Here is a 17,017-nt window from a genome sequence, read left to right as displayed (position 1 = left end):
TCCACAATAGTGCATCAAGACCTTTTATCACTTTTTTACAGCTGCACATTTTCCATTGTTTACATATATAACCAGGTGCTTTCTTTTTTTAAATGGAATTCTTTTTATTAATCTCCAGTGTCTGAATTCTTCCTAGGTCAGTTTTAGAGATTTGTGTTTTGATATGAAATGATCCATTTCTCCCTACAGTTTCAAAGTTGTGGCCACAAAGTTACAAAACTATCCCCTTACAATAACTTTAATTTCTTGCTCTGTTCTCATTACTAATCTTGTATATTTCTATTCTTTTTACTTTGATCAGGCACACGAGGGTTTATATAACTTACTGGTCTTTCCAAAGAAATAGTTGGTGGATACTTTTTTAATTCCTTAAGGTTTCTTATATGGAGAATATGATCCGGCCCCTGCCTACTTCTGAATCTCATCTCATACTCTGACTCCCAACTTACTGTGCTGCAGTCTTCGAGTATGATGGTCCTTTTTCTGTACTCCAATCATACTAAATTCACTCCTGCCACAAGATCTTTATACTCACTGGTCCATCTGACTGGAACTCCATCTCAATTCTAAGTTTAAATTGCAGGCCTTCCCCTATCATCCAATCAAAAACAGCAACCCACCAATCACTCTCTATCCTATTCCCCTGGGGTTTTCCCCCTTTATAGCAAATATCTGAAAATATTCTGTTCAGTTTTTATTAATTATATCATCCACTAGAAGGCAAACTCCATAAGAACAAGGATCTTTTCTATCTTGTTCGCTGCTAGGTTACCAGTATCTAGATAAGTGACTGGCCCACGGAATTCATACCATCTGCAATCTTTGTTAGGGCCCTCTCAGCCCACCTCACTCCCAATCCCTCACTAAACTATAGGCTCCCCGAGGCAGGGACCATGTCTATTATGTGGACCACTGTATATCTAGTGACTAGCAAACTGCTTGGCATAATATTCACTGAATGAATAACTACTTGCAGTTAACATCCCACACTGTCATATCTCTATTTCCTTCTATATCTTTTCTTCCTTCTACTTGCAATGCACACTTTTATCCTCAAGGTCAACTCCTACTCATTCCTTGAGGGTCAACTCAGGTGTCGCTTCCCTGAAAGCCTTCTGTGTTTTCACAGAAGTCACAGGTCAAGGACATTGTCCTGCTATGCTGGAATGCACCCTGGGCACTTATACTGTATTATGAATATCTACTGACTACACTCAAAAATCTTTAAAAGTAGGTAGTACAGGTTTTTGTTCTGTCTTCCTAGCACATTGCAGGCAGGTATTTAGGTAGTAAACAAATTGAACAGACAAGTTCTTGACTAAAATGAAAGTGCTTTCTCCCAATTTCCAAAGAGGTAATACAGTACAGTATGTGTATGTATGTATGTGTGTGTGTGTGTGTATCTAGATATAGTAAATCTATACATATATAGAAAAGGTTTAAAGTCCTAAGTCCTACAGTCAAGACACAATTTCACCTCTTACTGCGTGACACTGGGTAAATCCCATATAAAGTAGAGATTTTATTTAGTTTTCTCATAAAGTGGAGATAAGAAAATCTACATGGAAAGGTCTGTATAAGGATATAATGATAGAACATAAAGCACTCTGTAAACTTTTAAGCATTATATTTATCAATGTTACAGTACTCAGCATCCTGAAGGTACAAAATAGTTTTTGCATCCCATTTACTCATAACTTACCTAACAAAATTTTAACTAAAATAAAGATCTTATACACTTTTATTTTCTAACAGACCTAATTTCCTGACTTAGTAAATTTAAGAGACAGACTTATCGTCATGCAGTCTTTAAGTGCTTATTATATACCAGACACTGCCTAAGCACTTTATATGCATCAATTCATTTGGTCTAACAAAAGCAGTCAGGAAGATTTTGTTATTATTGTCAGTTTACCAATAAATAAAGCAAGGTACAGAGAGTGAAGAAACTTGCTTATGGTCACCTACACAGTAACTGATTCAGCCAAAATTTAGACAGCCAATCTGACCCTAGAGCCTCTGTTTTTTGAAAGGGGAAGGATTTCCTGTTGCCAGTTTATTTCCATGTCATGATGCAAATTTGTCATGTTCAGTAATTTGAAAAAATGTCTGACCTAGAGAAGCCAGGTTCTTTTGACTTTATTCTTTGGACCAGTGAAGGGAGGGACTTCAAGTGTTTTCCTTGTTAAAAATGAGCCACATGAGAGCAGAACTTTCTTCCTGTCTATTACTGTCATTCCCCTAAGTTTTAAAATAAAAGTGATGATGGAAATCAGCTTCAAAATAGGCAATTTCAGTTTACAGTTAACTTTTATAGGATGCAGCTATGATATCTATATTCAGGACTCTGGAAACATTGCTTATTCTTACATATAGACAGAAAAGGATATTTTTTCAGCATATATAGGGTAGCTAGCCTTGCTGCTTGAAAGTTGGCTCTTACAGTTCTGTAGACAGCTTTCCGAAGACCGATGAGATGCTGACTGGGATGCTGTCCAGCTTTATTAAATGGGCAAGCAGCACTGACCCTGTCAAGCAAACTTGAAAAGTAAAATGTGATACAACTGTACAGGTGTCCTAAAGTTTTTGTTTTCTAAATCCACAATTCTATTAAACTTAGGAAAAAAAATTCCTTTTTCATGATTTTCATTAGAAAATGCTTATAAATATCCCAACTCAGGTCTCATAAATAGATATTTCCCTGACACATATATAGCCACCAGAAAAAAGACAAATGAAAAATTAAAATCTCAAAGAATAAAGGCTTCCTCTGATATGGGGAAACAACAAATTTTAATTGAAATATAGTAGAACTGTAGGAATATTTATGTAAGCAACTGTAACTTTTTGATATAGACACTCTATCTGCCAGAATATACTAAAGTGGTACTACTTTACATTAGTTTTCAAAACCTATGTCTACAGTAAGTATGAAAGCCTTAATTATAAACACTTTCACATTCTTAATATGCATTTACATACGTTCATCAATCGTATTTTTGGTCATTTGTACAGAACAATCAAATACTGTATAGAAATACATTCTGTACATTCATAAAAGTAGGGTAAAATGACTTACCCACCTGCAGCCACTGGCACTTACCTACTCAAAATGAAGTAGGGGACGCAGAAAGATAACAGGACCAGTGGCCAACAGGGGAATGCAAGTAGAAAGGCAAAGTAAGGGTTACTACGTAGTAGCATAGCTACTCTCAAAACTGTTCAAGAGGAGGCACATTTCATAAGCACTTTTCCAAAGATAAATGGGGAGTACCTATTTGCAACAACACCATGTAACATATTATGCTTTTATAAATGAAACTATGAGTGATTTCATATTACATAGTTTTCCAGACAGTAAGTTTTTCACCTAACTAGTAACCTCTCCTAATAGTAAAACAAAGTATTTGGAATTTATAAATTTCTTACACTATAACCACAAATTTGTAAAATAAGACATCTAACTCAAAACTTAAAAAAATGTTAAACCAAACTAAACATATTCAGGCATTAAAAATCTATAAAAAACAGGACAATGACGGATAGGCTTATTTTAAAACAAAGAAATGAGGCAAAGAAGGGTTAAATTATTTGTTAGAGAGGAAAAGTTGAGGAAGAATACAGCAGCACTAATATTTTCAATATATGGACACTATTGTTTGTATTCCATTTTACTCAGTCTTAAAAATGAAAATATTTCTAAAAAATTATGATTCAAAATTTATTATTCCTCATAATTTTTTCAATCCATTTTCCAGTTAGATGGAGACAAGTGAAGTACAATTGTTCCAAAAATTTTTCTGTCTGTCTGCATTTGAATAGACAGAAGTCATAATCCAGAGGGAAATCATGCCTAACGGGCCCATTTTAGCTCTTCATGCCAATTCTAGACATATGGGTAAAAGTGGGACAATGACAAAAGGCACAGAATCCTCTATACAGGCCTAAGCATTAATTGGACACAGAGCCACTTTGCTTAACCGGTCAGTCCTCTTGTTGTGCAAGTCCAGAATGAAAAGGAGCTATATTACTTACTTAGTACGATTTTTAACTTTTAAAATTTGACACTCAGTATTTGCTACGCTCTATCAACAAAAGTGGACTTTAACTACAATGGAAGGACCAAAATTAACAGACACTAAGGACTGTTACATTTTGAATTAAGCAGAAAGAGAAGTTATAAAATCTCTCTCATGTCTCTGGAGTTTACAACACTGTTCCAGAACACAACAGAGTGAAGAATGAGAGGATTACTGGAGATTCTTCTACTTTCCTGTTTCATGATATTCCAAATACAGCTTTTATGTCAAGATTGTTTAGGTACTACTCTAGAGTGAGCAGAGTGGAAGATGCAATGACTACCCAAGGTTCTTCTGCCCCCCTCTTTTCATGACTTTCCAGATACAACTAATTAAGAGCAACAATTATTCTCTGCCATATACTTACTTTCTCCCACCTATAGGTTGCAGACGTTATATGAGTTATATAAATTATTAAATATATTATACTACAACTGTCATCTGTAAGTGCTTAGCTGGCAGCCTAGTGTACGGGAAATAAGCTTTAGAGGCAGATGGAATGAACTTTAACATTTGCTCTACCGCTTATAATTGTATGCCTTCAGTTGTATGCAAAATTGTCTGGCATAGAATATGGAACATAATTGGTGTTTTCCCTTTAATAATAGAATAAATAGTCTATCCATCTGGTAGCTTGATACACTTAGAGCTAGACTGTTGAATATTTAATTTCCCGTATTAAATATCAGTGAGAGTATCTGAGAGTATCAGTGCCAAAATATCTACTACTATTAACCTAAAGAATATTATTAATACATGGCAAGAGTTTTCCAAATGAATTCTTGTCAGATACATCTATCATGTAAACTGAGTAAAGAGAGCATCTGATGGTGAGTAAAGAGAACAAGTATTTATTGGGTAACTACTGCATGCGAGGATCAAGGCTCTCTATGTTATCTTATGTAATCACATGGTAACACACAGAAATAATCATGATTCTCAAAGCACTTTGGTTTCTCAAAGTAGAAAAAAGAATCATACCACTTATTAAATCTAATATATAATGTATTTATTCCTTCACTTAGCAGTTAACAGACTTTAATAAGTGCTAAAGAGAAACCTAGTTTTTTCTGTAAATGCAAAACAAAAATGAAAATAGGTAATAAACATTCTAATTTAACTATGTAGTAGAAAAGAATTATTTAAAAAATAAAATGAAAAATGAACTCACAGTGTAAATCCTCTGGAAATGACTTCAGTTTCTTGAATGAGACGTAAAGCTTTTCTCACGAGGTTAGTAAAACCTCGGCTATTTGTTGCTATATCTTCCAAATGGACATTGTATTTTTTTAGGGTTATTTGTAGTTTTGCTGTCCTCCATAATCTCAAAGCTCTTATGATCAGATAAACAAATAGAATCACTCCCCATAGCAGCCAGGAAGATACAATCCACCAAGTGGGAAGCATAATGAGCAAACTAATGAAGGCAAATAGCACTGAGACATCCCTAGAATAGAAAAGCCAAAAAAATGATATCCATCAGTCCAGAGAAAGATGAGTTACTTTAGTCAGCAATTCAGGTTTCCTAAAATAGATAAAATGCTAGCTTCTTTATAAAGTATGACTTTATAAAATATGACATTTTAAAAAGTAATATGAAACAGTTAAAAAATATCCAGCACCACTGTCTAGTTGCTAGACACCCACTGTCTAGAGCTAATCAGTTTAGGTAAAGGACATAAATAGGTATCTTCTGAAAAAACCTTTTTTTTTTTTTTTAAGATATGTGCTCTTTAACCTAAAAACAAATTACAGATTTTAAAATCTGATTTTACAAATATAAAATTTAAAAAAACTTTAATTTTTACTAATTTTTAATACTAAAAATCTTTAATATTTGGAGATATCATGAGGTCTTTTCCCCTAAAATTAGACTTTAATTATCTGTGCAAAAACATATAATACCTCAAGAAAATATAAGCATTTTTCCAATTAGAAATAATATATACTTCATGAGTAATTGCTTTGAATAAAGTCATCTTATTTTATTTTATTTTATTTTTATTTATTTATTTATTTTTTGCAGTACGCGGGCCTCTCACTGTTGTGGCCTCTCCCGTTGCGGAGCACAGGCTCCGGACGCGCAGGCTCAGCGGCCATGGCTCACGGGCCCAGCCACTCCGCGGCATGTGGGATCTTCCCAGACCAGGGCACGAACTCGTGTCCCCTGCATCAGCAGGCAGACTCTCAACCACTGCGCCACCAGGGAAGCCCCATCTTATTTTATCATTAATTTTATTTTTTATTTTATCATTAATTTTAAATAACCATCACCGCAATTCTGGAAATATACATATTTATTGCTGACCGTAATATGGACAAGCTTTGTATTTTTACACTGCTTTAACTGAAGTCAAAATATATATGAAATTTTTAAAATTTAGGTCAATTACAAATCTACAGACTAACATACATCATTCAAGCAATGAAGGCTTAGATGAAAATGTGAAAATATAGAAAGAGGTAAATAGAGGGGAGCTGTATCTGAGGATATCTGAAAAACAACATCAACACTACTTGAAGACAGTTATATAGTCAAACTATAAAGAAAATGTAAGAATGCTTCTTAATAAATATTTGCCTGCCCTAATTTCCCTTGGAATCTTTTACTGTTAGACAATATTGGTAATATCATAAAGCAAAATCTCATCATATACTTTTTTTTTGTTTGTTTGTTTGTTTGTTTTTGTACGCAGGCCTCTCACTGTTGTGGCCTCTCCCCTTGCAGAGCACAGGCTCCGGATGCGCAGGCCCAGGGGCCATGGCTCACGGGCCCAGCCACTCCGCGGCATGTGGGATCTTCCAGGACCGGGGCACAAACCCGTGTCCCCTGCATCGGCAGGCGGACTCTCAACCACTGCGCCACCAGGGAAGCCCTCTCATCATATACTTTTATGTAGTGATAGCAAAGTCTATAACGTATTTATAGGGCTCAGAATTGCTTAATGACATTTGAGGTCAAAGAAAACTTGAATTATAAAGTTATAAAATTCTTAAAACCTATGCTTCCTTCTAGCAGCTCCTTAAGTTCTTATATTTTTAAAGGATAAGATGCTTTACTTCATCATGATATCTGAGTGACTACATATTTGGAAAACACCATACTTTGCTATCTATTACAATATGAAGCATTTGTCAATGTGACAGGAAAGACACATAAATTCAGAGCACTGAGGCCAATGAATGTAACTGCCCATATAACTTGAACAGTTCGAGCAATAATTTAGTTCACTTAATAAACTCATACTTTAATAGGAAGAGGATATTTACAGTTCTGTATATATAATCCCTTTTTACTATACATATACATTTCTTTTTAACAGATTATGGCCTGAGACTTCTGCATTAGACCCAAATACTTTAAGTGGCTGACAAGTTTTAAGATAGTTTGAATTGTCTATTGTCTATGATCTCTTCTCACCCAACAAAGCAGGAATCAACTGTTTACCTCCATGCCCCATGTCCTATCCTTGGTGCCTCTACAATGTAATTACTACATAATCTATTAATGGTAAAGAAACATAAAGCACTGGCTAGGCCTTCATGAGCACATGTGTATAGGTATATGGGTAAGAGAGATTTTTTTTTTGGCATATGTTATACCTGCTTATTGGGTTGTTAAACACAGCACTAACTATACTGAGTTGAAAATATATAATAATCAAACTGGATATTTTTTCCACCTTCACTTGAAATAGTATTTACTTTAGAAAGGGACTTTTTTTTTTTAACCTCTGGCATATCATTACATTAATTAAAATGCTAAAATGTTTATAATGCCTTTATAATGGAGAGCGTGATGATGGATTTCCTCTGGTAATACTCTGTATGTAAGCAACGGATAGATGTTTTCTGGACAGTACCAAATATTAGGGGTCGCCAGGGAGCAAAGTGTTGGAAGGTGTCCATTTTCCTGTTGTTGAGGTTGCCCTGCAGACAGGACACTGGGATCAAGTAGCTCAATCAGTTCCACATCCTCTTGTAACAGGACTTCCTGTTGCAGGATGGTATGTAGTGAGTCGAGTCGGAATCCAATATCCTTGACATTAAAAGACCGGAAGAGAGGTATTAATACATGCATAATTTTGTATTAAATATTAAGCTCCTACCATGCTAATAAAATTAGAGGTGTTTATTTTTAGTACAGATTCCAAGAAGAAGAAACAATAGTCAATCTATTTTCAGTATGATGGAGAGGGTTTTATTTTCATTATAAATGTGAAACAATAAAGACTGAGGTAGACATTATGGAGCCACATGTGAGTGAAATATATATTTTTAATAAACAGACATGAAGTAATTACAGATTAATAAACCTGTTGAGTTAAGCCTAATTAATTAAATTGTTGGAAAACAACATGGAAAATATAATCCTGTAACAGAAGATGCTGTCCCTGGATGCTGTAACAATATAGCCAGTATCTAAGAATTACATCAGCAGAATCAAGGCTTTCTAAAAATGAACATTTAGAATGTATTAAAAATACATCATTAAGGAATATAATACAAAATGACAAAAACATGTGCATAGCACTTTATAGTTTACAAAATGCTTTCACATATACCAGCTTATTTATTCCTCCCTCTTTTCCTTCTACCCACCTATCAAGGAATACATACCAGGCAACATGCTTGACATCAAAAGCATAAAAAAATGAACAAGACATACAAGACTTTACTCTTAGAGAGCTCATAGTCTAACGCAGAGGACTGAAAAGTAAGTGCAAAGAAGTGTGATGAGGTATAACTAGGTTATTATGAAAACGGCATAGAAGGAACAAAACCTGCAACAAAGAGAAAGTAAAAGAGGTGATGCCTAAACTGAATCTTAAAGGATGAACCAGATGAAAGAGTTGGAAGAATGGGATGAGACAGAATGAAAGCAAGTCTCTTCTAGTTTGGGGACCTGCAAGTCACCAATACTAGTTTTTGCAGCGTGTACCTGGTGGAGGGGTGAGAGATGAGATAGCAATGTTAGAGCAATTCTCACAGTAACCCTGTGATGTACATTATCATCCTCCTATCCATTCTATAGAGGAGAAAACTGAAGCTCAAAGAGATTAAGTAACTTTCCAGGATTATGATTTCAAACCCTAAGTCTTTGGTAGTTGATTCTTCTTCCCTGAATATAGTCTTCTCTACCAGAAAATTTAGTTTTATGTTGTATTATACTTAGGAATAGGGAGATACTATTGTATGATAAAAATAAAGAGAATTTCTAATGGACAAGACCCTTAGCAATGAAAGTAAAACCAGTTAGGTCTAGGGTTTGAGGGCAGTGGGTTTGCTCTTCTTAATCATTCCCACACCACAGATTCTAGCCCGAGCTAACCATGAGGACTTAAGCAGTGATCTACACACTACAGATCCATACACTATGCAGTGATCCATACGCTAAGAGCACATACCCTCTTGGTCATGGGCTATACATCACTTTTAGAGAAGGAGAAGAATATTTTTAGTATTAGGACTATTTGGATATATTTCTTTTAATTATCTAAAAAAAAAAAATCTCAGTGGAATGCTGATCTTCCTTTTAGCCTATAAGGCTTTTTTACCATCTACTGATACACCCTGCACATACCTCTGCAGCACTTTTATGGTTCATATTTGAACTACTGCCTCCTCTCTCTTACAATCCTAACATTAGGAACTACTTAGTTTTTCGACATTCCACTCCACTTTCATAAAGAGAGAACAGCACAACTCACTTTATATTACTGTTAGGGGTGAAGAGGGGGAAGTGGGCTGCAGGGTAGCGACAGCAGGTGGGCAATGGAAGGCAGGAGGGCAGGGGGTGGAGCATGGTAGCTTTTCCAGCAATCCTTAAAATAAACCTTCACATATTGGCCTTATAATTTGGTTTGGATTCCCCAATCAGACATGACCATATTCAAATACAAGTACTAAAAATAAAACTTTTGCTACAAAAACTTGAAATCAGGCCTTTTATGAGACCTCTAAGTAATTGTATAGGGGTAAGTTTAAAGAAGCCTAATTAAATGAAGGCTAAGGCTGACAGAGGGGGGAGGCTGTTAATGCAGATTGGGAACTCTTCCTCTTCACAGACCCTCTTATGGGCATGCCGCTTAATCAGGAACTCACTTTCTTCAACACCACTCCTTGGCATCAGACCTGTTGCAGAACTGGGATAAAGCCTCCCCAAAACCAGTGTGATTCGAGGCAGTATTAATAGTATGGGTGCTCTGTGCTGGGGGGGAGGTGTGCTACGTGAACTTTGGCTCGCCCTCAACAAGTATCAAGACTTAGTGCCTGGGTTTATATTTTGGTCCCACAACTTAAGCAAGTTAATATAACCTTTCTGTTCCAGTTTCCTCATCTGCAAAGTGAGGATAATAACAGTACCCACTTCACAGGGTTGTTGCAAGGATTAAATAAGTAAGTATTTATAAACTACTAAGAATATCTGGCGCACAGTAAGTGCTATGTAAGTGTTAGCTGTTAGTGTTGTTAGTACATATGAAATAATTAAAAATACAATAAAGAAAAGCTCACAGAATACAAAAACTTACAGAACAGCACAGATAATTATTACAAGGTGGCTGCAGAAAATAAGAGATCCAACAGACTGAAGTTTCTAGGAAAGGCCTTGAGGAAGAGCTAGTACTGCTTATTGGAAAGATTCCAAAAATAGAAAAATGGAACAAATTTCACAGTATAATGGTACAAATATAGACATAGAGAATAGGCAGGGAATAAAGAAAAAGGAAGAGTGTATTGGGCTGATGAAAATATTGGGGGATAAAGCTGGAAAGGTAGATTAGGGCCAAATTACGCAGACTCTTTCATGCCAGCCAAAGTGATGAATTGGACTTGATTTGATAGATAGTAGGGATCTTTTTAGAATTTAAACAGAGAAATAGCATGAGAAGATAACTTAGGAAGAATTCCGCTTGGATGGAATGAAAAGACCATGAGAAGCACAGCTAAAGAATAAAGAGATTTCTATTTTGGCCCCTAGGGATGGAGAAGAGAACTTATTCATGTGTCAATATACTTCAATGATCTTACACGCTTTTTAATATATAGTGCTATTTAATAAAGCTGATGAGGATCAAGTGAAATAATGTATGATAGCACTTTATAGGCTAAAAAGCACTTAAAAAGTGCCAATACCACTAACATCATACTTGCTATAAAGGAATTTTTTTTTTAATCTTTAAGAAGAAAAGTATTACCTTAATGAAAATGAACAATGGTAAAATGTTCAGATATCATGGAGCAATTGCCAGTATCTTTATAAAAGGAAGAGACTGGTTCAATGTCTGTATAGATAACAAATTTTTAAATATTTCATAACCAAGGGGAAAAGTCAAGCAATCTCATGCCAGATACTAACTGGTCAATTCCTTGTTCCATTACTAGTAAACTATTTCTCAGGAATGTACTTCCTACAATTCTGTATAATATAGGCACAAAAGGGATGCATTCAGAAGCTGGTACTTTACAGTGAAATATGACATGAAGCATGTGGCCAGTGATAAAGAACCAAGAATGAAAAGATCAGGACTATGCAGACTATGATTAAACCACAGAAAAATGTATATGGATCCATATACCTTACCACAGCCCTAGTATCACTGAAGAATGAGGATGGCTCCACCTGGCTAGAGATGATGTCTACGTAGATGACAAGACACTTCATTGACCTTTTCAACACACCTATGAAGACGAAACCCTGAACAGAGAACTTGCCCATATAGATTGCTAAAAAAGTAATTTTAGTCAGTCAAAACATAGTAATACTCAAGTTAGAAAGGTGGTACATTATAATGAAAAGAACCTGGGATTTGAAACCAGGAGACCCGAGTTCAAATTCTGATTCACTTTCTAGCTGAACATTCTTCAACAATTCACTTAATAAGTATTCTTAACCAAACTGAAATTTCTGAACCTCAGGCTTCCAAATGGTAGAACACACTAAACCTTATATAGCATTTGGATTAACAAATCAAAATGTGAAAGCACTTTGTAAACATCCTTTGACAAATGATAGTTTACAAGAATGATAATTATCATCTTAAGGTCACAGGGCAGCAGAAGATTCTGAAATCTGCTTACTTGTGAGAGTCATAAGAATTTTAAAACTTTAATTTTTTTAGCTATATTACCTAAACTTCATATTGTTAAGATGTACTCCCTCTTGGGGCTCAGAGATCAAGCTAGTCTTTGGGAAATTCTGTGATTTATCAGTCCCGGAAGACTAAATTTTATATATGAAGTTGTCAGAGAATGGTAGATTAATGATAAATAAATTAGGGAGGAACCACTCTTGATTTTGCCCAAACTTTGTAAACATAGGCTGTGGAATAGAGACAGTCAGGTTCCTAATAAAAAGGGGGAGGATCCCACTAATAGATCTATTCCCTTCCTCACGGAGAGGAATACCTGTCAATGGAGGAAGACGGCAGCAGGAAATGAGTAATCTAACAAATAGGGCTTCAATAATTACCAGAATATACTATTCTCAGTGGCTAATAACCTCTTAGAAGATAATACTAATGAGTCCAAATGCAAAGATCCCCAGTTACTGAAGAACTTCCTTTCCTTTTTTTTTTCCCCTTAGGTGATACAAACAAACTTTAACACTTCATGAAGCAGATCAGTCTCCTTTTGAAGAACAGCCCAGAATTTCTAATCAAAATCAATCACTGCCCAAATCAGTAGCAAAACAAATTCGGATTCATCAATTTTCTCACTAATAAACCGGAGTCCTGAAAAGTGACAAAAAAGAAGTGAACACTCACCAACTTGTGAAGTAAGTCATCATTCTTACTGCACTGAACCAAAATCCAGCTTTTGATGGTTTCAGCCACTTTTAACAGGATGCCTCGCTGAAGGAGATGAATGACATTGTAAAGGATTATTAAACCACACCTCAATAGCAGAAAAACTTCAAATAACTTACTTCTAATTAATCATAATTTTTATCAGAAAAAGAAAAAAGTCATCTAGGTTATATTATATGCTTTGCCAGCGTGTTGCAGCCTCCTTAGTAGATCCCCAATTTACTCACACATCAGAATCACCTGGAGGATTCAGTCAGAAACATACTCCTGGGCCCCCCAACTAAAGATTCAGATTCAGTGAGTTTGGAATGAGACCTATAAACCTACGTATCTTGGGTACACTATATACTACCTATGTCCACATGACGGTGGTATTGGGTATGTATTTCAAAATGAAAACCAAGTACTCCAAGTTCTCAAATATTAAGAGCATTTCATTCTATAATACTAAGGCAGAAAGATATTTTAATCAATTTTAGAAAAACTGTCTCATATTGAAATAAAAGTTATATTATTGAATCAATCAAAAATTCAATTTACCTTAATAGCCCATTTCCTGAGCAGGCCAGTAAATGGAGTTTACTTTCACTGAGTGACTATTATATTCCAGGTACTGAAAAAGGGTCATGGGAACAAAGATGAATATACATAACTGCTGTTTTCAAGAACTTAGAAGAGACAGTACAAATAATTACAAACCAATGTAAAATCTGAAAAAGTGTGGGAAAAAGGAGGTCAAGAGGAGCTGACACTGGAGCTAAGCCCTAATAGATGAATAGGAATTTAATAACAACGGAGGGAAGAACACTCCAGGCAAGGGGAAAGGATGAATAAAGGAGAGAGCCATGGAAGTACATGCCATTGGGGATGGTGGCATAGTTTGGGACAGTTAAGACCCAAGGGAAGAATAATGAAGTTTAAAAGGTACACTGAGATTGTAAAAGACTGTGGTCTTAATAACAGTTTAGAATTTATCCTATAGACGGTGAGGAGTCACCAAAGGTTTTTATATAAGGAAGTGAAACAATAAAAATCAGTACTTTAGAAAAATAACTGGCAACAGTGCAGAGGCTGTACTAGCAGGGAATGAGCTCTGCCAAGAAGCATGATTAGAAGGATATACAACAGCCCAGCTAAATAATGATAAAGCCTTGAACTAGGGTAGCAAAAATGGTAATAAGTAAGGATTGGCTTTTAGAGACAAAGAAGTTGAGTCACTTAATGACCAAATCAATGTGGGAGTGATGGGAAATTGCAAGATAATTGAGAGGGTGGTAATTTGGGAATACAGAAAGAATATTTTGTTTCAGGAATGCTGAGAAAAAAAAGTTGTTTTAGACATGTTGAATCTGAGTTGCCTGGAGCACAGGCAAATGGAAATGTCTAACAAGTATCTGGAACTCAGTGAAAATGGAGAATAAACAAAAGTGGCCAATGAGGGTAAGAAAGTAGATGAGATAGCTCAGAGAAAACAGATCAAGCAAAGAGGACTGATGCTGAAACTTTGTGGGAGGAATGTTTAAGAATAATCACAGGAACAGAAACCAGAAAAATATACAGAGAATGAATATTCATGAAAAGAATACCAGTACAGACTACTCAATAAGTACTTTAACAATCACATTAAAAAAAAAAGTTTAAAAAGGGTGATTAATGCTAATAACTGTTTCATCATGAACTCATACAGAAAATTTGCTTTCCAAAGAAAATAACTGCTATTTCATAGCTTGAACAGAATTTGGGGGGCAATTCTAAAAATATATCCCCTAAGAAGGAATAACAAATCTTTCTAAAATTTAGCTGCTTCATATCTAGAAAAACTCCATTCTAGAAAGATATAGCTTGTACAGTTGAAATGTGTAATATGAAGACTAAATGAATTTTCTAGATGTGGTAATTTTGAAAAACACCCTCTGGCTATGCTTTTTACTGTTCCTCTGTTTCTAAGAGGATGAAATTTTAAACTCTCATTTATTTATAAATTAATAACAACATTTCTATATGTAAAAATACCTGTCATAAATGAAAATTAAATACTTACAAAACCCAAGTTTACACACACACACTCACACACACAAGAGGTCAATGTCCATTTCCTGCCCTAGCACTATCCCTTGGCCCATTCTTTGTCTTTTGTTGCCAAGTAATCTCAAATTCAAATTTTAGTCTGTAAATAATCTTTTATTTTTATTATTTTTAAAAAATATTTATTTATTTGGCCATGCCGGGTCTTAGTTGCGGCACTCAGGATCCCCACTGTGGCATGCAGGATCTTCAGTTGCGGCATGCAAACTCTTAGTTGCAGCATGTGATATCTAGTTCCCCAACCAGGGATTGAACCCGGGCCCCCTGCATTGGGAGCGCGAAGTCTTAGCCACTGGACCACCAGGGAAGTCCCAATAATCTTTTAGATATATCTTTAGGTTTTGCTTTCAAAACTTTTCCCAGGAACATTCATATTTGAAAGGAGCAAGGAGAAGAAAGGGTTTAAGTACAGAGGACTCTTGCTCCCCTAACTCCCACCTTGTGAGTGTTAGTGGGAAAAAAACCCACATTTCTTTGGTGTTTACTCTGCTGTTGCAATTGGGCCCAGCTTGTTTACCTCACATTTTAGAGTTTTTCTAAGATGTACAGAAGGAAAGATCTTTTCCTTTCTATCACACAGAGTAAATGACTAATTGAAAACTTTAAAATCCTTCTCCCAAAAGGAACTTGAATTATAATAAAACACTGATTAAACTAGAATGCTTGAGAAATGAGGTAATCTGGTTATAGTTTTTTCTGTTAAATTAGAATTCCTTTTGTTAAAACTGAAATATACTGGAATTTTTCTTATTTTAATAAATACAGCTAATAAAACATGAATCAATCTAGTAAATGTATTTTATAGAACATAATTATTGGTGGCTTCTTCTAGTATCTCAGCCTCACAATGATGTACATCAACTATGAAATATTTACTGTATAAAAGTAAATGATACCGCAGATATAAAGGGCATCAGAAATTGTAAATACACCCACTCCATCATATATCCTTGAAACTGTTTATTAAGTATTAATTTGCTTTCTTATAATTTGCATTCTCTTTAAAAAATTTTTTTTGTTTTTTCTACACTTGCTATCCCACTATTTTTTCTTTTTTTTAAAATTAGTTATCTATTTTATACATATTAGTGTATATATGTCAATCCCAATCTCTCTCAAAGAAAAAAATTCTAGTTACTATAGGAATCCTATAGTTGGGTTCTCATTAAGGTTTTAGTTTATTTTTCTGGTTCCTTCCAGATAACTTCAATGTTTAAATATGTAATATATTTTAATCTTCAATCATATTAATTTTAATTCATTATACAAACTACCCCATGAGATAGTCCAAAACAGCAAGGATTCATGTTTATCTAAACAGACACATACTACTCATGAAATAAAAATTAAAGTCTTACCAGTGCAAGGGAGAACATGAAGGTGCCAACAAGGTGTTTTTTTGTTTTTTGCAAGCATAAGGGTAAAGGCAGTTTAAATAGTCAGTAAAGAACAAAAGATTGAGTCAAAGAGAATGAGTATGCCTTCTTACTTTTGGCAGGGCTCTTGCAGGAGGCTTTTGTTGTCCCTCTGTCACTGTGCATTTTTCTGGTTTTGGTGACAGAGAAGAACATACTTCGAAGTCTGTGTGTCCCAGATCCTGTAAGTACTGGTAAAGTGGAGAATTCTGAAAGAGATATAAAGTAAATTTCAAGATCATTACTACAGTTGACCCTTTAACAATAAGGGTTTGAACTGTGGGGTTCCACTTTGATGAAGATTTTTAAAAATAAATACATATTATAGCACTACACAATGGAGGGTTGGTTGAAGACTGGGAAGAGGAACTGAGAACAGAGAGGGCTGACTGTGAAGTTATACGCGGGTGGGTGCCTCTAACTCCCGTTTCAAAGGTCAACTGTATTTCAGAAGTTTTAGAGGGCAAATTCAACATTATGACAGTATGCCCAAATTCTTTAAGGCTTCTTCTATAAAGAACTGAATTGTCTGTCACAATGCCACGTAACATTAAAAAAAAAAATCAACAAACAATTCAACAGAGTAACCCAAAAAAGGAAAAACTAAATAAAACACAGACTTTTTCTT

General features: G+C 35.2%; 1 protein-coding gene across 13 annotated transcripts in view; it reads right to left on the bottom strand.

The window, feature by feature from the left end:
• Positions 1–17,017, bottom strand: part of VEZT (vezatin, adherens junctions transmembrane protein) — a 72,680-nt gene that overhangs the window by 21,633 nt on the left and 34,030 nt on the right. For 5 of the 13 annotated variants that reach the window (XM_033427694.2, XM_033427696.2, XM_033427704.2 and 2 more), the window contains 6 exons: positions 16,464–16,598; positions 12,848–12,934; positions 11,665–11,778; positions 7,943–8,118; positions 5,251–5,526; positions 2,391–2,540 (listed from right to left, as the gene is read on the bottom strand). In XM_033427694.2, the coding sequence (XP_033283585.2) occupies positions 2,391–2,540; positions 5,251–5,526; positions 7,943–8,118; positions 11,665–11,778; positions 12,848–12,934; positions 16,464–16,598 (938 nt within the window). Of the gene's footprint in view, positions 1–2,390; positions 2,541–5,250; positions 5,527–7,942; positions 8,119–11,664; positions 11,779–12,847; positions 12,935–13,429; positions 13,503–16,463; positions 16,601–17,017 lie in introns of those variants that run through there. The other 8 variants (XM_004269530.3, XM_049695023.1, XM_033427702.2 and 5 more) reach the window with 7 other exon arrangements.

The sequence above is a fragment of the Orcinus orca genome, chromosome 11, assembly GCF_937001465.1.
Source record: "Orcinus orca chromosome 11, mOrcOrc1.1, whole genome shotgun sequence".
Classification (NCBI taxonomy): Eukaryota; Metazoa; Chordata; class Mammalia; order Artiodactyla; family Delphinidae; genus Orcinus; species Orcinus orca.
This window is presented reverse-complemented; position numbering and strand designations above follow the sequence as displayed.